Here is a 22,789-nt window from a genome sequence, read left to right as displayed (position 1 = left end):
GTTCGTTTTGATGCCAATAATGGTTAGTAGTTAGTGAGTGCTCACAGTGTGCGAGGCGTGGTGCTAAGCCATTTGCATGAATTATCTCCTTTAATGTCGATTCAACTCTGTAAGGTAGGTACTATTCTCCCCATTTTCCAGGTGAGCATTCTGAGGCACAGAGAGGTTAATTAACTTGCCCAAGGTTACATAGCTGGAAAGCAGCACAGCTGGGATTTGAACCAGGTTGGTTTGTTTCCAAAGCCTATGCTTTTAAGTACCATATATGTCAGCGTATGTGTTTCTGGTGTATATGTACCTATATATTTTTTACATATTGCTTTTGGGTCATATTGAATACAATATTTAAAATCCTACTATTTTCCCCTGTTTAATATCAGGAACATTTTGTCTGTCATTAACACTTCTTCACAAATACATTGTCTTTTAGCAGGTGGATAACTTGTCCTTTGAATGAACCCTAATTTATTTACTTCTTGTTGTTACAAATTTAAGTTATATCTATTTTTTTGCTATACAGTACAACAATGAATATCTTGTACATAAATATTAAATTATACCTTGTTGATTTTTTCTCACAGATTCCCAGCTGTGAAATTAATGAGTCAAAGACTAGAAAACTTTCTTGGTAAAGGTTTTAGATATGTGGCCAAACTGTTTTCCAGAATGCGTGTGGCATGTCTCCCTCCACAAGTGTACAAGAGCTCCTTTCTCACTGCTCTTTTGCCAGCAAAATCATACACTAATGAAGCAGTGTTAAAAACATTTCATTTTCTCTTAACACAGTGAGGAAAGAAATCTTGTGGTGGGGAAATAGCACCTTTCTGAGTTGGTTGTGACAGAGAATAATTTTCTTTCAACAATCTTTCAAACAGTTGTCATTTTTTTAATATTTGTATTTTTATTTCACACAATAATAATTCTTCCAAAATTTACTTATAAATGCTAACATAGATACATTATTTGGAACATGACCAAACGATTCCAGAATTTCAACTGAAACGATAAACAAGTGAGAGAGAAAGACCAAGACATTTTTAGAAAAGATGAAAAGTGAGGAGACTGACCTATCAGAAATTTAAAAATATTTTGAGCTGTAGTAGTTAAAGCATTATAGTTTTACTTTTGGCAGAATTAATGTAAAAAATAAATTGCGTGAGAATATGTAGCCCTTAAATAGGTATATGAGTGCATATGTGTGTGTATATAGAATTCCATATGTATGAGTTAGGTATATGACAAAGGAACCGACACAAACCAATGGGAAAAGAATGCGTTATTCAGTAGAGGCAAAAGACTAATCACACTGTCTCGTAGTTGGTTCCTCCAAAGTCTCCTTCAGGATAGCAGTTCACAGGCACACAGTTTTATTCAGTAAAACAAGCGATTAGAGGTGTTAGGGACTAAACTCAAACTTTATATGGGTTAGAAGCCCAGCCAGTACCTCATGGGCCACTTTTGATCAGCAGAACTGGTGCTGCAAGATGCACAGAATATATCAGTTAAGGTGTCTGATGAGGAGGATGCTCGTGAGATCCTAGGAAAGATGTAAATTGATGCGGACAGCAGCACAGTGGCTGTCGAAATGTTACACACTGCTAAGGAGTGTGTAACAACTCACCTGCAATACACTAACCCTGAACATGGATGGCACTGGAGTGTTGGGCCCATACCTTCTTTGGCAGTGTCCACACGAGAGAGACTAGTGCGAGAAGGGCCTCAGCAGCCTGGATCCCCCTCATGGATGCTAGGCTGTGAGAAGTAGGGCCGCTGCAGTAATAAGCATTGAGGCTTATGGCATGGGCTTCTGATGGACCAGACACATTTTATAAGCACGTGTCAGTTTTAGTAAAGAGCCATGAGAAGGCTATATTGTATAAGACTATACAGTTATAAATATTTTACAGCATTTCTGCCACAGAGTTTCTTATCACTATTTAAGAACATAAACCTCCAAGGAAAGTAGTCATTTATTCTCAAGTCAGTGCATCTTGTCAGAAAACACAAAATTCTGTATGAAATAAGGACACTTTACAGATGTTTAGAGTTGGAACATATAACTTGGAGTTTAGCAGATGTCTACTTGGAATATATTTACCAGAACTTTCCTGAAGAAGTTGCCATGGAAGTTCCTAAGACAAAATTGGAACGGTTACCAGGAACACTCAAAGAACCAATTTGAGAAACAGGACCCAAGGAGAAAGAAGCAACTTCCACTTGTGTTTGAATGAGACTTAACTAGATCTGTATCTTTAAATTGGGACTGTTTAAATTGGGACAGAGAATTATCTCAAGTCCACCTCAGCTGCCCTGTTGTGTCCACATGCGCTGATCAGTTGAGAGCAGGAATTTAACTGTGATGATGGGATGGACTACAATGAAATAGCTCCCTCACCTGCTATTTTATGTATTTAATTATTTTCGATTTGGTTTTAAATTGAGCAAACTATTCTGACCACAGTGAACCTAAAGAACTGGATTTATATTTTGTAGGCTGCTGTTACACAGTTATTAGTGTGTTTTGGTTTTAATGCATATCAGCTCATTCACCTGAAAATAAGCATTTGAAGTATTTTGTGCTTTTTTCTTCTTTTGAGCTATATAGTGCATTTTTCTTCTTTTGAGGTTCCTGGAGGAAGCTTTGGTTAGTGTGATTAATTTAACAATGAGCAGATAAGATTTTTATTCTCCTTAGTGGCATACTCACATATGGTAATTTTGGGGGTGATGACCTTCAGATTTTACCTCAGTTAAACATCAAATTATTTAAAAGGGAAAAAACCCCCAAACCTTTGAATAGATACTGTTATTTCCTCATCTTATGGTTTAACAGCATCAGATAGGTTAAATTGCGTGTCCAACAGCTGCTAAGTGTTGGCACATAAGAAGGACTTCAGGCACACTGACTTGAGAGCCCCCTCTGCTTGTGCATTCTATAAGCCTGAGAAATGATTCCTTCCTCCAGAATGTTTGTTTCATCTTTTAATTGCTCTTGTACCCTTGGCTCCTGCTCTTCTCTCCCTCAAGCAAATAAATTTCTTCTTTCCTTTCCTACTCCTTCCACCTGTTATCCCACCTTGCTCTTTCTGATCATCTCCAGATTCTTGAAAGAACAGTTTATGCCTGTGGCCTCTCCTGCTTTACTGTCCCTCTAACCTTTGAACTCTGACCTTGATTCCAAAGAGATACCTCTACTTTTGTAGAGGAAGATACAACTCCAGCCAGAAATCTCTCCGTCTTGGGAATTTCTGTGGCATTTTCTTTCACTCTCTATCCTACTCATCCCACTCTGCCTTTTAGAACTGGATTTTTGGTTTTGGCATATTCTTTTCTTCCTCATTAAGCTCTTTGACATCTTCTGTCGTTGAGCTCCTTCCTGTCTTTAGTCAGCATGCATGGAATTACTGAGTGAACGAATGAGTAAGTCCTGCTGTTTCCATAATGAATGCTGAGTGTGGAAGCAGAGTGGTAAAATTTTTCAGCTTTCTACCTCATCCAGATTAAGTTCTTTTCAGAGTAGCTTTGTAACTTTGATTGAAGTGCTCTGAATTGCCCAGCTTTCAGATGCTTCCATATTCATGTGTAGACCTGAAACCTTCTGAAGCCAGATAGAAATGAGTTTTAGTTTATTCATTCCTTAAGTCCTACTTCATTGGTATGGGAAAAATATGAATTTACAAAAAGATTTTTAAAAATCCCAAGTATAACAATTTTTTTTCATTTACAAAATGAAATTTTTCTTTGTGTTTGAGGATTTCCATTAAAAATGTTGGAAAAAAAATTGTCACTAAAATAGCAAAACTGTCCTGCATTTACTATTGTTCAGTTAAAGTTTTTTCTCTTGCTCCCCTCCCCATCCTCTTTCTTATAAAAGCTTTACACTTTGGTTCTGTGTCTGTGACAATATTATGTGGCAGACTGTCTGACCTGCCTTTGGAATGTGATATAATTGCTTGCTGAAGCACCTGTACAGTTTGCCTCATACTTCCAGATTCCAGAGACTGCAAACCCTCTGTTACAAATATGCTTGATAATAAATTCACATTTCTTTATAAAAACAAGTCCCCTCAGTGTTTTGATGGTAACGACTGAGACTTACAGATAAGATGGTGAGTTGGAGGGGGCTAGTGGAGAGGACAGAATTGGCTTGGAGTCTCTCAGGGCTAAGGGACATTGTGTGGCCAGCATAGCTCAGCTCTGATGACAAGACTCATATTGGGTCTAATAGGATGTTCCTGTTATGCTTTTGAAGGTCTAAATATCATCTACCCCCACAGATTTGATTTGTGGTCAATATTAGTCTCTCTGTTAGGAATAATTTCACTGGCTTTCCTACATGTAACATAAACTCTCCTTAGGTTTCTAAACTTCCTTTGTGAGCTCAAAGCCAAAAAATGTCTCTCTCTTTGATTTTATATTGGCCAAATTATATTTTGACTGTTGGAATGAAAATAAATATTCATACTTTGAAGTTATAGCTCTTAGTGCAATTCTGCACCTAAGAGGTTTTCTAAACAAGGTGAGTAGTTTGACAGCGTTTTTTGTTTTTTTATTTTTAGGTTGACGCCTTTCCTCCCAATGGTTATGGCTTATACAATATAGTAGGGAATGCGTGGGAGTGGACCTCAGACTGGTGGACCGTTCACCATTCTGTTGAAGAGACGCTTAACCCGGTAAGTATTGTTCTCAGAGTACATATCGTGAAAAGGCTATCCCCTGGGCGGTCTGTGGCAAGAATTTCATGTGTTTCTGAGGGGTATTTATATACCCTTGAAATTAATCTTGAAATTTCCTCAAAGGGATATTAAACACATCTCTTATTTGCACTTAAAGCGTTGTGTAAAAGTGTCTATGAGCAGTTTATGTGCTGCTGGATTGTGATGGTGATAATTATTTGAGGGAATCTGCCTATAACTTTAGAAACTATGTTGAGTCTCATAAATTTGATCAAAGTGAGATATATAAGTAACTATGTAAAATTAATTGATGTTTTGTTAATAATTAGTGAGATCTGCTAGATGTTATTGATCTTGCAGCTGGTTGCCTGAGTTTTGATAGGTTGAAATTTTGATTCAGGAGCATTATTTGGAGAAAACGAGAAGGGGTACTCTCAGAGAGAATGTTGAGTCAGGAAGTTGAGTCCTTTAGTGATTATTTCCTGAATTCTGTAGTATGTCAGTTCAGTGCATCATATACCTTAGGAATCTAAGACAACCATGTTTGTCTAAATTTTACCTGTTCTGGTATGGGAAGAATGTTGAATGTAACTAGTATACTACTTTGCTTCCAAAACCAAGCTGTCTCAACAGAATATACAAAAATTGAGACACTACATGGGTGTGTGTGTGTGGAAAGGATTTCCTTTAAAAAGAACGTCTCTGAATATTTTTTGTTGTGTGAACGGATTAGGGGAAAAATACCGTGTAAAAATCCTATCTCTAGCAAACTAGACATTCATAAGTCAGATCCAAGAATGTGTATTTATACCAAAACCAGCTAGTCTAGGAACTTGATATGCTTGATATTAAACCTTAACCTTTTGAAAAGGCACAAAGGGTAATAATATAGAAAATTAATTCTTCAATCTCTTGTCAGTGGAGAGTTAAACAGCTCAGAGTAATTGAAGAAATTGTCAGCCTCTTTGCCTCAGGCCATTTTTCAGAATGTAGGGATAAATTTGTTTGATATGCATGATTTTTCTTTACAGAATAACACGTGGGCTGCTCATGAATAATCTAGAGACATACATCTACTTTCTTGGGTGCAGATGAAAAAGCTGAGTTGTGCAGAAACTGTCCCTCCTCACTTATTTTCCTTGTATTTTCTGGCAGGGCTGGTGGAAGTAGTGGTCAAAGACAGCCTCTCTCTCCAGAATGAGAATAAGGTTGTGAAATCCTCGGTGGGTTTGTGGTTGGGAGACACTGTTCTCTACTGGCAAGATGTGACTTAGTGCTTGCTGTCAGAATCAGAAATAGAATTTTCTTCCCCTCAGATCAAAGCATCTGCATGTTTGGAAGGGGGTGCACAAGGCTTCAGAATTCTGGCAAGTTGCGAATGTATCTATCTGACCATCTGTTGTTGATCTGAGTGCTTATTAGCGTTCAGTTTTATAACTGCTTGTGTTTCTTCTAAGAATTTACAGAAAAATTCACATTTTTCTTGTTTTCACCAGTCCCTGGCTCTATCTTGGATATTGTCCTTGCTCTATGAATTGTTCTCATTTTAGATTTCTCTTTGTCACAGTGGCCTCATTTGCTTCCTGATTTGACTCGGGTAAAATTCAACGGTTTTGAGAACTAAACCCCAACTCCCTAGAAAACTCAGACTCCATCTTTCAGATCTTTACAACTTTCCCTCATTTCCTTCATCTCTCATCTGGTTGACTGCATCAGCCTCCCAGTTGGGTCCCCTGCCTTCACTCTCTTGGCTTATTGCAGCTAGAATGAACTTTTTTTTTCTGTGAGGAAGATCAGCCCGGAGCTAACATCCATGCTGATCCTCCTCTTTTTGCTGAGGAAGACTGGCCCTGAGCTAACATCCGTGCCGATCTTCCTCCACTTTATATGGGATGCCACCACAGCATGGCCTGACAAGCGGTGCTTCGGTGCGTGCCCGGGATCCGAACCCGGGCCGCCAGCAGCAGAGCACGCGCACTTAACCGCTACGCCATGGGGCCAGCCCCTAGAATGATCTTTATAGAGAGCAAATCAAATACTGTCACTCCACTGTTTAAAATCTGTCAGTGGGGCCGGCCCCGTGGCTTAGCGGTTAAGTGCGCACGCTCCGCTGCTGGTGGCCCAGGTTCGGATCCTGGGCGCGCACCAACGCACTGCTTCTCTGGCCATGCTGAGGCTGCATCCCACATACAGCGACTAGAAGGATGTCCAGCTATGACATAGAACTATCTACTGGGGCTTTGGGGGAAAAATAATAAAAATAAAAATAAATAAATAAAATCTGTCAGTGACTGGGGCCGCTTGATGGCACAAGCAGTTAAGTGCGCGTATTCTGCTGTGGCGGCCTGGGGTTCACCGGTTTGGATCCTGGGTGCGCACCGACACACTGCTTGGCAAGCCATGCTGTGGTGGCGTCCCATATAAAGTGGAGGAAGATGGGCACAGATGTTAGCCCAGGGCCAGTCTTCCTCAGCAAAAAAAAAAAAAAAAAGAGGAGGATTGGCAGATGTTAGCACAGGGCTGATCTCCTCACAAAAAAAAAAAAAAAAAAATCTGTCAGTGGCTTCTTGTCGTCTAAAGCATAAAGTACAGGGCCAGCCCTGGAGGCCTACTGGTTAAGTTCGCTGCGGTCCACATCCACAGCCCAGATTCAGTTCCCGGGTGTGGACCTACACTCATCTGTTAGTGGCCATGCTGTGGCAGTGGATCACATACAAAAAGAGGAGGATTGGCAGTGGATGTTAGCTCAGAGTGAATCTTCCTCAGCAAAAAATAAATAAATAAATAAAATGAAGGTACAGACTCTTGAATGTGACTTCTGAAGGCTGAAATAATTAAGCCCTTGCTAGTCTCTGTTTAGCTGTACTTTTTTCTTCTTCTTTACACATTTAATTATGGAACATTACAAAAATTCAGAAAAGTACAGAAAATAGTATAACAGATATGTATGTACCTACCATTTAGATTTAACATATGTTAACAGTTTACTGTATTTACTGTATTTCTTTTAACCAAAGAAAAAGAACAAAAACTATTCTCCTAGTCAACACTTGGAATTGTCAGTATTTTTAATTTAAGCTGTTCTGGTCAGTGTGTAGTACTATCTCACTGTGGATTTTTAGTCGTCATATTTTAAAGTCTGCTTCTGATAATTCTAATATCCAGCTACCCTGTTGATCAGCTGCTGTTGTGTGTTGTTGTTCTTAATTTTTGGTTACATCTTGTTTTCTCACATGCCTGGTTATTTTTGATTGAGTACCAGACATTGTATGTGAAAAACTATAGAGATTATTTGAGATCTGGATAGTAAGATATTTCCCTAGAGAGGATTTACCTTTGCTTCTGGAAACTTCTGTTTCAGATAGCTTATTTCAATCAGGAATTGAGATGATTTGAATCTGAGCTTCAGTCCTGTGAGGACTAGTCTAGGTGTAGTTCTTCAGGGCGCCAACCAAATGTCTGGGGGTTTTACCATGACTCTTCTTCCTTGAAAGGCCCTGAACTCGAATTTTTTATTGCCTTAGGCCACGAGTCTATTGAAAGTTCTATTCAGCTTCTCAGCCTTATAGCTGCTGCCATTTGATTAACAGGCATCTAGGGAAAACAAGTTCACTTCTCTGAGTTTGCTTTCTCTTTGGGATTTGAGCCCTGTAGTTCCTGACAGTTACAATAGTTCTCATCTGGTCTGGTTAAAACTCCTATTTCTTTGAGGTCTTAATTGATTTGCTTTCTTTCTGTAATGACCTGTTTGTCTCCAGTGCCTGGCAAAAAACCTGGTACATAATAGTTGGTCCTATAAAGCCGATTCTAGATGCATAGAATTGAGGGAGTTTGATCATTGTTCATACTCCAGGTGTTTCAAAAGCAAAAGATAGATAGAAGCAGACATTTTCAGGGAAAGTTTTGAACCAAAATATCCGTGTGATTAGTAAACATTTCAACCCAAGAACTGACCTCTTCAGTGTTATATATATATGTGTGCTCCAAGACTAATTTATAATGGCAAATCATTTTAAAGCATCTTTGGAGAGCTTAGAAAAAGTCAACTCTCTGTACGCAAAGGCTATTTAGGGAATATCTTTTTCTTATTCAGTGACTTCCAGGGAGCAAAAGTTAATCATTAGTGTTTATTTTATTCGGCAGTCATTTATGGCAAAAGCAGGTGGTGGAAACACCTTGTGTGCTTGGTACACACAGTCCTGAGAGAGGTTGAGGTATTTGACCATATGAAGTGAGGGTCAGTTTGGTCGTAGCTGGTAGGAGGTTATGGGGAGCGTGCATGCATGCACACATTTGTGTGTGTTTGTGTTTGTGTGTGTGTTTTCTAGAGCTGCTTAAGACATCACCCTCTTCCACACAGACACAAGACAGAGTGTGGCCATTGCTGCTACTATTTTTTTTTAACCAAATAATCAAAAAAAAAAAAGAGGTGATTTGTGGATTTTTTTCCTTTTCAGTTACCTAACCCCAAGACCCATATTAACCTGTGGCAGCATGTAGTGCTGCATCCCAATTTCCCACACCTGCATACTCATTCACTCTTACTACTCAGGTGCCATGGGTAGAGGATGGTGTGATGATGTGAAAGGATGAGTAATCTATAATATCTTTCCCACTCTAACTTAGAGGGACACAGTTTCGTTTGGGCAGCTTTTTTCCTAAGGGAAAGAACTCCAGTCTTGGAATTAGTCAAAGTAACTTGGATTATAGCTCTGCCACTTAATATTAAGGGAATCCCTCTAAACTTAGAATATATCTTAAGTTTCCTTCTCTACAAACTGGAAATAATTATACCTATCTCATGAAATTGTTGTGAAATTAAATTTGATAATGTTGTATGTGAAAATATTTTATACCTCAAAAGTACTTTTGCTGTTGTTTACTATTTTTGTTTAAACTATGTTTCGGCTACCTAATTGGGATATTATATGCTTCTATTGAGCAGAGTTAATGAGGAATGTTGGCCTTTGGAGGGAAAGAGGTATTTATAAATAGTGAGTGCTTGATATTCTTCTTATGTTTACCCTTTGTTGGCATATCACATAGTCATCGTTACAATGAAAAACTTGCTTGTGCTTTGTGGATCTTTAAGGTCCAGTGGGAATAAAGTTTTCCAGAAAGTATTCCTCCTCTGAATGAATCCCTGCCTTCTTGCCAGATTCTTTTAGCCAGAGATTCTGTTTGTTTTGTTTTTGTCGTTGTGGAATTTGATTGTATAATTAGATTGTGTAACTCTAGACATTTTGGGAAATGTGTTGTTTCACAAGGCAGCTTTGACTTGGTATAGCATTGACCAGGGAGGTTATAAGCCCTCTTTGTCTGCCCTCTGTGGTTTGCAGAGTTTGCACTCTGCTTTTTTTTTAAGGCCACCCCTCTGAGCCCTTGCCCATTGCACACGGCACATGTCAACCCTCTGACCTGAGATCAGCATGCTGATAGGTGCTGAGCTTATCAATCCTGCTCCTACACTTCTTTGCCATTGGATGATTAGACTTGGGACTTGGACTTTGTTATGAGAGGTTCGGGGGATTCGATCGGAGATGTAAAAGAAACTTTCCGCTCCAAACAAATGGACTGAAGGTATATTTTATTATATAGAGGATAGTAAAGGCGATAGTCCATGAACAGATCCGAATAGGTCAAATATTAAGAGGGAAAAACATCAGCTCGACTGGAAAGGGAAAACATCCATATCAACTGAAGATAGCAGCAGATTCGAATAGATCATATAATGAGAGGGAAAAACATCAGATTGACTGGAAAGGGAAAACATCCACATTGACTGAAGGGAAATGACACAAATCAACCGGAAAGAGAAACACCAGGTTGACCGAAAAGGGAACACATCAGATCGGTTACTCACAACATCCATGCCCCACTGCTGGGGACAGTCCCTTCAATTGACACCGCTGGGTGAGAATCTGATCATCAGAGGTCCTGAGCCGGGCGTCCCCTCCACAGGTGAGACTCTCACCAGGTCTCAGTCTCTAGCAGTTTATATACCATCGGTAGTTTTCAGAGTAAACAGAGAGTTTACAGAGCAAGCATTCAATGTTCCCATGCACAAATGGTTATCAGTGGCATACGTGCACTGAGCCTTCTGGCTATCATCCCAGCCCAGCAGTTGTGTACGTGCATTGTTTTACCTGGTTATGGTTGCAGCCCAGCACAGATGGCCAGTCTGCCCCAGGCTGCGACGCCCAAAGACCTTGAAATGTTACAAATTGCAACTATCTCTGTGGGAGAAAGGCCAGTTCCCACCACACAGAAAGCAGTTTTATATTTCTTTGTGTGCTGGTGGCTGTAGGTCAATGGAGCGGCCAAATATGGCTGCACTCATGTCAAGACAGACTTGCATTACTTTTGTCCATCCTCTACACTCCACACTTGATCGCTCCTCTTCCTAATAACCCTTCCTCTGGCCTTCTACCACTGCATGTGCTACAAAATGGTAGTGTGTGCAACATAATGTAGAACAGTGTGTAGCAAAAATGGTAGACTCCTGCTTAGCCTGTCTCCTGGTCCTCCTCTGCCTTTTGGCATGAGACTGCCCTTGTTTAAGCCTGGCAAAAACCAATAAATGTCACATTGTCCTTCTTAGTTGAGACTGCTGCATCCATCAACTGCCCCATCAGCAGCCTCATCAATTCAACAGGTATTCACTGAGTACCTAGTATGTGCTAGGAGGAGGAGCTGATTGATAATTATTACCTGCTATAAGGCCTTCATTCATGTATTTTTAATGAGGACATTTTAGGGACATGAATAAATCAGTTTGATGCAGAAGTAACCTAGTATTCAAAATGAAAAAGGCATGAAAGTGTTAATGAAGTTGACTTAAACTTGATAATAGATTAATATAGTTGCAAATTGTACTTAGTAAAGTGTCAAGGGAAAAGCAGGGTGATCAAAATATCAGCCTCCTGGGACTATGTTTAGGAAAAGAATTTTATCTTCTTTTCCCTGATGGAAGATGGAGATTTTCCTGGAGAAAGAGCTAATGTTTATCCATTGATGCTTTTCTTTGTGGTTCTGGAGCAAGCTTGATCATCCAGCAACAGCAACAACAAAAAACAGTTGAGAAATAGAAATAAGCGTGAATGTATATGGCTCAGATATTTAGATCCTGTAACTGTATTTCCAAACACATTATCCAAACACATGCTTCTTGCTTGAAAAGAGTGAATGCTAATTCCAATTGCTATTTGGAAAACACTGTTTGTTTCTACTTCACAATAAAATTTCCTTCAGAGCCTCATGTTACAACTGTTGACTTTTCCTGAGCAAATAGAGCAAGACACCCAAATGTATCATGGCCTCCTGTCTTAGTTTGGAGGATGAGTGGATCTTAAAGGTGGGAAATGGAAATCTCCAGCCTCTATGCCTGGAGGAATCCCTTCTTTGATATCCCTGACAGTTGTGTTCCTGTAGTCTTTAGCTAAAAACTTCCTAGGGGGCAAGAACTCTCTAACACCTGGGGCAATGTGTTGTGTTATCAGATGCTCTCACTGTTTGAAGATTCCTGTGGCCAACTAAAATATTCCCCCGTGGAGCTTCAACCCACTGGTCCTCATTCCGAAGTTGGTGAAAACACAGAACGCGTCTTCTCTCTGTCTTGTACATGGAAGCTTTTCAGATACCTGAAGACATTTGTAGCATGTGTCCCTTTGTCTTTCTCTTTCTAGATAAGCATCCTCATTCCTTCAGCTGCACCTTGGATAACTAGGTTTCCAATCCAGGGCAACCCGGGTTACATTCCTCTAAATAACATGAGTGAAAACAAAAAGTCTCTTTCTCTAAATGGGCACCCAGAATTATATGCAGCATTCTAGATGTCCCCTGATAGATGCAGGTAATAGTGGGGCTGTCGTTTTTCATCGTTCTCTCTTATCAGGTCTCAGATCGTGTTAGCAGTTAAGAGTTGAGCCCATGGAATCCAATAGAGCTGGTTTTGAATTTCGTTGCTATAACTGTGGCTTAGCAGTTGTGTGACCCTGGGCAAGTCACTTAACTACTCTGCGACTCAGTGTGCTTCTTTGTTAAATGGGGATGGAGATTCCTACGTCATAGAGTCGTGAGGAACTGAGATAATGTTTGTAGTCACTTAGCACAATATTTGGCAAATAGCAAGCATACAATACATAGCGGCTTCTGTTTTAATCATTATTAGTGCTATATACTACTCCTGTGAGTCCTATTACTGTTATTATGAGGAGCAGCAGCAGCAACAGGAAGAACAGCCTCTCATTGTTGGCCCTTACTAAGCTTGTAGCCAAATAAAACTTCCATTTTAATTAATTAATTTATTATTTTTATCCCTTTTATTGTCCTCCATATAGATTGATTTTAGGCTAAGTCTCCCCAAATATTGTTGCTGTGCAGCTATTTTTTTATGCAACTATTTTTTAAATGAATTTCTTTTCTTTTTTTATTAAATTCACTTTTTTTTTTTTTTGTGAGGAAGATCAGCCCTGAGCTAACATCTATGCCAATCCTCCTCTTCTTTTGCTGAGGAAGACTGGCCCTGAGCTAACGTCTATTGCCAATCTTCCTCCTTTTTTTTTCCCTTTTTCTCACCAAAGCCCCAGTAGATAGTTGTATGTCGTAGTTGCACATCCTGCTAGTTGCTGTACGTGGGACACCGCCCTCAGCATGGCGGGACAAGCGGTGCGTCGGTGCACGCCCAGGATCCGAACCCGGGCTGCCAGTAGCGGAGCGCTCGCATTTAACCTCTAAGCCACGGGGCCGGCACTTTATGCAACTATTTTTTGAAAAGTAGTTTAAAAAAAGCACTCTTTTGAATTTTCTTTTTATGTTTTGTAGCTGCATTTTGAAACTTAATCCAGAACCTATCTCTTCTTTCCATCAAATACAAATTTTTTATGGGTTTCAACTTTGGGAGACAGCTTATAGAAATCATTGTGACTGTCAGCACTATCATTTATAGTAGTAGCTTTCCCTTCCAGCTTATTATAATCGACAGATTTGGCTGTGTTTTTGGCATTGATACAACATGAATGGGACAAGGCTCAAGGCAGAGTCCTGCAGCCTTGGGGTCAGCCCACATGTACTGAGGACTTACTATGTTATGGGGCTATATTGGCTCTTGGGAATGCAAAGAGGCATGAGACAGGCCTGGCTGTTAAGAAGCATATAGTCCTAGGGAGAGGTTGGGTAGTGATCAGGTAAATCAAAATGTGCTCTGCTAAGAATTGTTGCTGATATGGTTGAGGTGGGAGCCTCGGTGAACTCTGTTCTCTGCTGCTTGGAGCTGTGAAGGCTTCTCAGAGGAGGTGCCCTTAGAAAGGATGGCAGCCATTGCAGAGGTCACTATGCTAGGTGCTTGGCATCCAAACATAGGAAAGCGCCAGGGCACAGCCTTTGGAGGAATTCATGGTAAACGGAGAAAGGGTTTTGTCCTTTCTTTCCTCGCTGCTTTCAGTTTCTTGAAGTAAACGTCTAGCCGTCAGTATCCTGAGCCACAGCCGCCCTCAGCTTGCCCTTCAGTCCTGAAGCGTCATGACTTTTCCCTGCTCAAAGTAAAAGTAAAAGCAATGAGAGAGTGTGTGTGCGAATCTGTATGTGTGTGCACGCATGCATGCGCCTGTGTGCTTGTTTCTTTCAGTTTTGCTGCAGTGTATGTTTTTGCTCTTCATGGGAGCATTAGAGCTGTTTAAAGAGTTTCTGTTAGCTCACCAGCTAGGGGCTTTAGAGAGCGACTTGTAAATTGTCTTCCTACTTTGGTATGCTCAATAAAAGGGCTTTGATGAGCTATCTTTTTCACAGTGTATAGCACTTCTGGGAAGGGAGAGCCATATGCTCTGAGTCTGGGATGGCAGAAGGTCAGCATAATGGGTTGGGGTTATAACAGAAATGTTAAATGAAAAGAGCGAAGAGTCTGCTAATGTGCTTGTTTGCTGTCCTCAGTCAAGTTCTTCCTGCCGCTCTGAATACCAGAACCTTTGTTATGTGATGAAAGCAGAGGCCAGTAGCCTGGGTTTCCATCTGAGATTTAGCTTTAAAATGTCACGGGGACTTAGGTGAGTCATCTCGCCCTTGTCTGGCTTAGTGCTTCATCTGTAAATTTTGCTAGAGATGCAAGCCATTCCTAGGGCACAGTACATCTGGACAACTGCCCTGGGGTCTGTTGCTTGTTTGGAAAGTTGGCAGTGATGAAGGAGGAAGCTGGTAGTAACATGGTTAAGAGGACTGGTTTTAAAATGATTCAGACCTAGGTCCACATCTTAGTTCTGCTACTTGATGGCGTGGTGGCCTTGGGGGAAGAGAGTGACATCTTTTGATTCTGTTTCCTCATCTATAAAATGCGAGTAACAATAAAATTTAAGGACATTCTGTTGTTCTGAGGATTAAGAAGAGATTTAGAGCACTTAGCAGTGTGCCTGCCACATAGTAAGCATGCAGGAAATGAGAGCTGGTTCTTGTTTTCTAAGCAACTCTCGGTCAGAACGTTTCCTTCTTGAAAATCCTTTCCCCTTCAGCACTTCTTCTTGTCGTTTATTAGACCAGATTATGTTCTTTTTCTTTCACTTATTTAATAAGCATTTATTGAGCACTTGCTCTGTGCTAGGGGCAGACATAAACATCGCGTAGTCTTTGCCTGCAGAGGGTTTGAATTTCAAAATCCCTATTTATGATTCCTTACTTCCATGGTAATAGGAGGTTTTTGCCCCGCTGATGATTAAGAAGTCAGAACCAAAGCCTGGGTTTTTGGTTTCCTTTCAAAGGTTGTTTATTCCTTCCCTGCACCTCTGTTTACCTGGAAAGGGCCATGGGGAAAGGAGGGTGGGAGGGCTTGCAGAGTTTATTGTCACTTGGCTCCCTTATTTTTTGGGGTCCACAGCTGACAGGCCAGGTCTGAGCAGCTTTTCTCGGCAGAGGAGGGGTGCTCGCCAACTTCTGGGTGGAAGTAGGCCACCATTATGCGTCAGTTGCTTGAGGTTTTTATCTCCTGTCTTGGTGTGGTTTGAGGTATAAATTGACAGCCAGAAGCTTAGGCAGTGCATCCAGGACCAGACCCTTTCCACCAGGTGTGGCACCCTGTCTTCCACATGTAGGGGCCTCCCTTCCTATCTTCTTCATATTCTGGGGCTTCCCTGGACAGTGTTTTGTTTTTTCTTGGTATTGCAATTAATCCCCCAACATTCCTCTAATATCTCAGCCCCTAATTGATGCTTAACATTTTCACCTAAGGCCTCTATCTCATCACCCTTGGTAGTCAGCAAAGGCTAACTTAACATATATGTATTTTCTGACACACACAATAGTTTACACTTCTTCTTTACAATTTTTCACATACAACAGTCATATTCATAAACGGTTTTCTCACAGCATTCCTAAATCAGAGGTGGAATCATTAAAAATTGTTTGGGAAAAAAAAGCGTGGTCTCTGTCAACTTGAAGATGGTCCCCCAAGCCCTTCTCCACTCTAGCTTTCTAGATTATTAGTATAAAATGTGTTTTGGGTTACTAAAGAAGAGAGATGTCTCAGACCTTGCATCCTTGTGTAAGAGCTCTGGCTTTACCCCAGACTGCCTAGTGCTTTTGTGAGAAGTCAAGTCAAAGTGCTTATACTTTACATTTATAGGTTTTTCTTTTCCCCTTGAAGAGCTCAAAGTGCTTTCTCTCTGTCTCTCTCTCTCTTTTTATTTCTCATATCCTCAAATTATTCCTGATTGTGCAAAAGGAGGCATATGGTCTTAGTGTCATTTCTCATGATAATTCTTGGAGTGGAGAGAGGTTTTGACTTTGCCCCAGATTTTGAATTTGGTTTGCAGAGTCAAGATTAAATCCCAGGTCTTCTGATCTCGAGACTTGTACAGTATTTAGTGGACTCCAGATGTTATTCGAAATACAAAATGTGAAAGGCTACTTACTTCCTTGTAGTATTTTATCACAAACATTAAGTCAGGAATTTCGGGAAGTGTTATAAATATGAAAGATAATATAAGAGATGTGAATTGCTGTGTCATCCCGTGGCTTCTTCCAAAAGCAAGGGAGTGGCAGTGAATTATGCTTATGGTTTTTTATATCTTGAGATTTTAAAACAGTTTCCTGTCCTTCTTACCTTCGTAATCTCTTATTTCCACTAAATTGTTCTTAAAAATTACAGATTTTTGTACCTAACATATGATTTATTAATTAATTTAAAGTAATGTGGTATCATTTTCCATTTCCATAGCCTTACCTTTCGTGACTCCCTATGCCATAGTGTGACTCATTTGTTCCTTCCCTAAGGATCTGGAAATAAAACCATGTTATTGAGAAGAGAAAAATAGAACAATTTAATCATCTTTTTTACCAGGTTATTCTGGGGATTTTTTTCATGTGGATATGTGGACACATTTATAATATAGGTATATACATATCTACACATGTGATTTCTATGTAAGTACATACTTTTATCCATTCAGCAAAATTTACTGGCAGTCTGCTGAATGCCAGACTTGTGCGCTGGGTTCTGGGAATCCCAGAAAAGACATGATCCCCTTGCCCTCGTGGAGCTCGCGGATGATAAGGAATTAAGCAAATACACCTAGTTACATGTACATATATATGTATTTAATTATATGTCAGGAGGAAGTATAGCATGATGGTTGAAAGCATGCAGTTTTGGAGTTAGACCTGGTTTCCTAGCTCAGCTACCTACTAGCTGAATAACTTGGGGCAAGTCACTTAAACTCTCACTGAGCCTCCTCATTTCTGAGTGAGGAAATAGTAGTATCCTTTGTGGAGTTATTGAGAGGGTTCAGTGAGATGCCACAAAGAAAATGTTTAGTGTAGTGGCTGGTATGTAGTAAGCATTTGATAAATCTTAATTATGACTACTATGTTTTATGTGTAATGAAAATTTAAATACAGTAAGTTAGCAAGCTATGAAATGACATCTCATTCTGAAATCTAATCCGTGGAAGACATCTATTCTGGACCTTTTTAGGGATGTGGAAAGGTAGCATGCAGTTATGAATACTGCTTCTAATGAAGCAGCAGAACTTACAGAATTGGGCACTTAGCACTTGTCCACTTTGAGAACATCCAAAATAAAATCATGGAAGTCTTTAAGTATTCTTTGAAAGTAATGTTTAACTAAAAATTCCATTTGGTATAATCTAATTGCTTTACTGTCTTATATCTTGCTAATGAGTTGTCACTGAAGAACACAGAAGTTTGTGAGTATAGGAGAATGTGATAAATGAAATCCTTAGGAAGACTAAACTGTGTTTATTTTTCTCACTTCAGGCAATGCTTAGAGCCATACCTGGCTTTGCAAGCAGAACTGAACAGTTTTACACCGTTATTCTGAGAGATGGAAGTGATTGAGTCAGGAGGAAACCTTTTAGCAAATGTGGTCTAGACCCTGCGATGTTGGTGGCTTGGTTTGAGTTGACCCAGAAGTTTCTTTAGGATGAAAGGACCATCCTTTCTTTAGGATGCTGCTGCTATATACCACCCATTGTTTAGGATGAAACCAACTGATTTCTCTATGCTTTAGAACTAATCCATCCAGGATTGGATAGACCGTGAATGTTCTTTTGTGTTGTACATTAGCATATTAAGCTTTCTGAAATTAAAGAACCATCTGCATTATTTGACGACAAATTCCATTAAGCAGTATACAGCTATTAGCAGATGATGAGAAAGTTAGTTCTTTGTTGCAGAAATCCAACGTGCTACTTATTTTCTCTTAATGCTTGCTTCTTCTGTGTTCAGGTTGACTAGTTTTCAGCACCTAGATGTTTCATGGCCTTGTATTGAAAAACTACCATTTATTTTCACAATTATTATAGTCCATGCCTCTTAAATAGTTCATATGTGTCTATCATTGTATAGGTTAGAGTATTACCATTTTCCTGGACCTCACTGCTTTTTCCCCTCTCTCTCCTTCTTGCCTGGAGGTTGGATAGAATGGTTCTAAAGTTGAGGCCCTTGGCCACCTCATACCTACCAGGATGGCTACTATTTAAAAAAATAAAATAACAATGTTGGTAAGGATGTGGAGAAATTGGAACTTTTGTGCACTGTAGGTGGGAATATAAAATGGTGCAGCTGCTATGGAAAACAGCATAGTGGTTCTTCAGAATGTTAAAAATAAAACTATATGGGGGGCGGCCCGGTGGCGCAAGCGGTTCAGTGCGCGCGCTCTGCTGCGCTGGCCCAGGGTTCGCCGGTTCGGATCCTGGGCGCGCACTGACGCACTGCTTGGCAAGCCATGCTGTGGCGGTGTCCCATATAAAGTGGAGGAAGATGGGCACTGATGTTAGCACAGGGCCAGTCTTCCTCAGCAAAAAAAGAGGGGGATTGACAGATGTTAGCCCAGGGCCAGTCTTCCTCAGCAAAAAAAGAAGAGGATTGGCAGATGTTAGCACAGGGCTGATCTTCCTCACAAAAAAAACAAAAAACAAAAAAAAAACTATATGATCCAGCAATTCTACGTCTGGGTATATACTCAAAAGAATGAAAGCAGGGTCTTGAAGAGATATTTGTACACCCGTGTTCGTAGCAGCATTATTCACAACAGCCAAAAGGTGGAAGCAACCCAAGTGTCCATTGATGGATGAATGGATAATGAAAATGTGGTATATACATACAATAGTATATTATTCAGCCTTAAAAAGGAGGAAAATTCTGATATATATGACAACATGGATGAACCTTGAGGACATTATATGAAGTGAAATAAGCCAGTCACAAAAAGACAAATACTGTATGATTCCACTTATATGAGGTACCCAGAGCCATCAAATTCATAGAGATAGAAAGTAGAATGTGGTTGTCAGTAGCTATGGAGATGGGAGAGTGATGAGTTTTTAATGGCTAGAGTTTCAGTTTTGCAAGATGACAAGAGTGCTGGAGATGGGTGGTGATGGTGATTGCACAACAATTTGAATGTACTTAATGCCACCGAACTGTATACTTAAAAATGGTTGGGGGCCAGCCTGGTGGTGTAGTGGTTAAGTTTGCGCACTCCACTTCTGTGGCCTGGGGTTCGCGGGTTCGGGTCCCTGGCGTGAACCTATGCACCGCTCATCAAGCCGTGCTGTGGTGGCGTCCATATACAAAATGGAGGAAGATGGGCACAGATGTTAGCTCAGGGCCCATCTTCCTCAGCAAAAGGAGGAAGATTGGCAACGGGTGTTAGCTCATGGCCAATATTCCTCACCAAAAAAATAATGGTTAAGATGGTAAGTTTTATGTTATGTGTATTTCACCACAATTAAAGAAAAGTTGAGGTCCTTGAATGAGGCACCTGAAAGAAAGTTATGGTTGCTTGTCTCCCGTCTTGGCAAGGAACTATGAAAAGGATCCCTGGAGGAACTGAAGTGATTGAGATGGAGAAGCTTCAAGGTGGAAGGATCTGGTGATGTGTCCACCACCTCTTGTTGAGTGATGGTGAAGGAAGGGCCTCGTAAAGTCTCTAGTGCAGCACCTGCATTTCACAAGTGGGGAAACTGAGGCCAAGAGTAAAGTGACAGAGCCCGAACTAGATGCTGGTTCTCCTACATTCCTGGCCTGTGTGGTGGCTCCTGGGTGATGCTCCCTGGCTTGGCTCATCCTGTTGAGTCTCTGCAGTGTTTTCACTGATATTTTCTACTCTCAGTCTGTCTTAAGCCCAGGACTTTTTTTTTTTTTTTTTAAATCTTTTTTTTGGTGTATGAGGAAGATCAGCCTTGAGCTAACATCCGATGCTACTCCTCCTCTTTTTTGCTGAGGAAGATTGGCCCTGGGCTAACATCCGTGCCCATCTTCCTCTGCTTTATATGGGATGCCGCCACAGCATGACTTGACAAGTGGTACATCAGTGCGTGCCTGGGATCTGAATCTGCGAACACTTGGGCCGCTGAAGTGGAGTGCGCTCACTTAACCGCTGCGCCACTGGGCCGGCCCCAGCCCAGGACTTTTTATTTTGTGCTTTTATATTGATGAATCATAAACGAGCTGAACTGTTTTTACTTACAGTACTTCTGACACCAAATGTGTGGGTTTTTTCCACACCAACAACCAACTCTCCAACGCTCTGGACATCAACTGGGTATCCTAGAGTTCAGTTCAATTCTAATACTAACCACCCGGAGTTAGCGTCCGACTTCACAGGTTTAAGGGCTCAGTCCCACAAGACTGCCCCCACTTCAAATGCCAGTCAAAGTATTGGGTGCCTAGGGTACCCACACTTTTGTCCGAGTTGGCTACAAAGTCAGGAGTTTCCACAACTCCCCTTTCAGTTTCAGTAATTTGCCAGAACAGCTCACAGAACTCAGGAAGACACTTTACTTACTATCACTGGTTTATTATAAAGGATACAAATGAACAGCCAGATGAGGAGGTACATAGGGCAAGGTTCAGAAGAGTCTCAAGAACAGGAGCTCTGTCCTCATGAGGTTGGGGTGCACCACCCTCCTGGCACATGGATGTGTTTGCCAACTCTGAACCTCTCCGAATTCAACATTTAGGATTTTTTAATGGACGTTTCCTTACATAGGTATGATTGATTAAATCACTAGCCATTGATGATTAACTCCAGTCACCAGCCCCTCTCCCCTCCCTGGAGGTCAGGGTGGAGCTGAAAGTTCCAGCGCTAATAATGCCTTGGTCTTTCTGGTTGACCAGGCTCCGTCCTGAAGCTATCTAGGGACCTTCAACTACCAGTCATCTTATTAGCACACAGAGGACACTCATCACTCCAGAGATTCTAAGAGTTTTGGGAGCTATGTAATAGGAACCTGTACAAAGATCAAATATATATTTTCCATTGTACCACAGGGGCCTCTCCCATCTTTCTCTTCTTTCTAACCTTCTCCCCCTTTCTTTGCTGAATCTCTACTCTCTGGCCAAGAGTCATTACACACAAACTGAAGTGCAGGGTGATCTTCCACTAATTCAGCAAATAGTTATTGACATCTTTAATCTCAGACACTATTTAAGGCTCCAATGATAAAGCAGTGAACAAAGTCCGTGACAGGTCTGCCTTCTAGCGGGAGAAAGAAATAAATCTGTAATTTGTCACGAGGTGGTAAGTGCTAGTGTATTTCATTTTTTTATGGCACTATTGTGACACCAAATGTGTGATTTTTTCTGACACCAAATACGTGTCATTTTTCCCTACCAATTCTCCAGTTGTCCAACACCCACTGGGTGTCCAACAATTCAGTCCAGTTTTAGTACTAATTCCCGGAGTTAGCACAGACACCACAGATTAAGGGCTCAGTCCTACAAGATTGCCCCCATTTCAGATGCCAGCTGCAAATGGGTTATCCAGGCTAGCCACACTTCTGCCCAGCAGACTACAAATTTGAGGGTTCTCATGATCCCTTCCTCAGGTTTGGTAATTTTCTAGAACAACTCACAGAACTCAGGAAAGCACTTTACCTCTGATTAATGGTTAATTATAAAGGATAAGACTCAGGAATAGCCACAAAAGAAAGGCACTCCTCACCTAGCAGATTCCAAGGGTTTCAGGAGCTCTGTACTAGGCACCAGGGACAAAGACCAAATATTTATTTTGTGATACCACAGCTAGGAAGAAGGGGACATGTGGGGTAAGAGGAGAGAGAGTGATGGTGGGTAGAGGGAGGGCGTGATTTTTTCAGCCTGTCTGGTGAAGTGTCACTTGACAGAGACACTAAATGGAGTGGTGAAGTAAGCCTTGCAGTGTCTGAGGGAAGAGCAGAAAGAACTGGAAGTCAAAGGACGGTGATGTCACTGAGGGACTCAAGAAACAGGATAATGTGAAATACACCAATATTGTATTACCTCAAAAAGCATGTATACAAGCAGTCTTGTATATATACAAAAACACTGTCTACCTACCTGACATGGTGGCTCATTGAGGTTTTATTGCACCTACAGTTTATTTTGTAATGGAAGGAAAATGTTGAACTGCCTACTTATCACTTTATTTCTAGGGCATAATTTTTCGTTGGAGGTTTTTGAAAACCATTCCAGTAATACACAAGGGAAGATGAGACTTTACAAAGCAGGTCTATGAAATGGAACAGTTGCTTCCATGGTATGAGGTTGAGAGACCCAGAAACCTAGTGGGGTTTGAGCCAGTGAAACCACTAAAGGCATCTGTGGTACCAGTCTAAGTATGGATGTCT

The 22,789-nt window shown here is 40.8% G+C and overlaps 1 protein-coding gene across 3 annotated transcripts in view; it reads left to right on the top strand.

The window, feature by feature from the left end:
- Positions 1-22,789, top strand: part of SUMF1 (sulfatase modifying factor 1) — a 94,023-nt gene that overhangs the window by 48,017 nt on the left and 23,217 nt on the right. For all 3 annotated transcript variants that reach the window (XM_087431373.1, XM_004442409.2, XM_087431372.1), the window contains one exon: positions 4,560-4,673. In XM_087431373.1, coding sequence (XP_087287499.1) covers positions 4,560-4,673 — 114 coding nt within the window. The remainder of the gene's footprint in view (positions 1-4,559; positions 4,674-22,789) is intronic.

The sequence above is a fragment of the Ceratotherium simum genome, chromosome 5 (assembly GCF_057802395.1).
Source record: "Ceratotherium simum simum isolate JZ-2026a chromosome 5, ASM5780239v1, whole genome shotgun sequence".
Taxonomy (NCBI): Eukaryota; Metazoa; Chordata; class Mammalia; order Perissodactyla; family Rhinocerotidae; genus Ceratotherium; species Ceratotherium simum.
The sequence above is the reverse complement of the archived record's forward strand: the minus strand, read 5'-3'. Positions and strand labels throughout refer to the sequence as shown.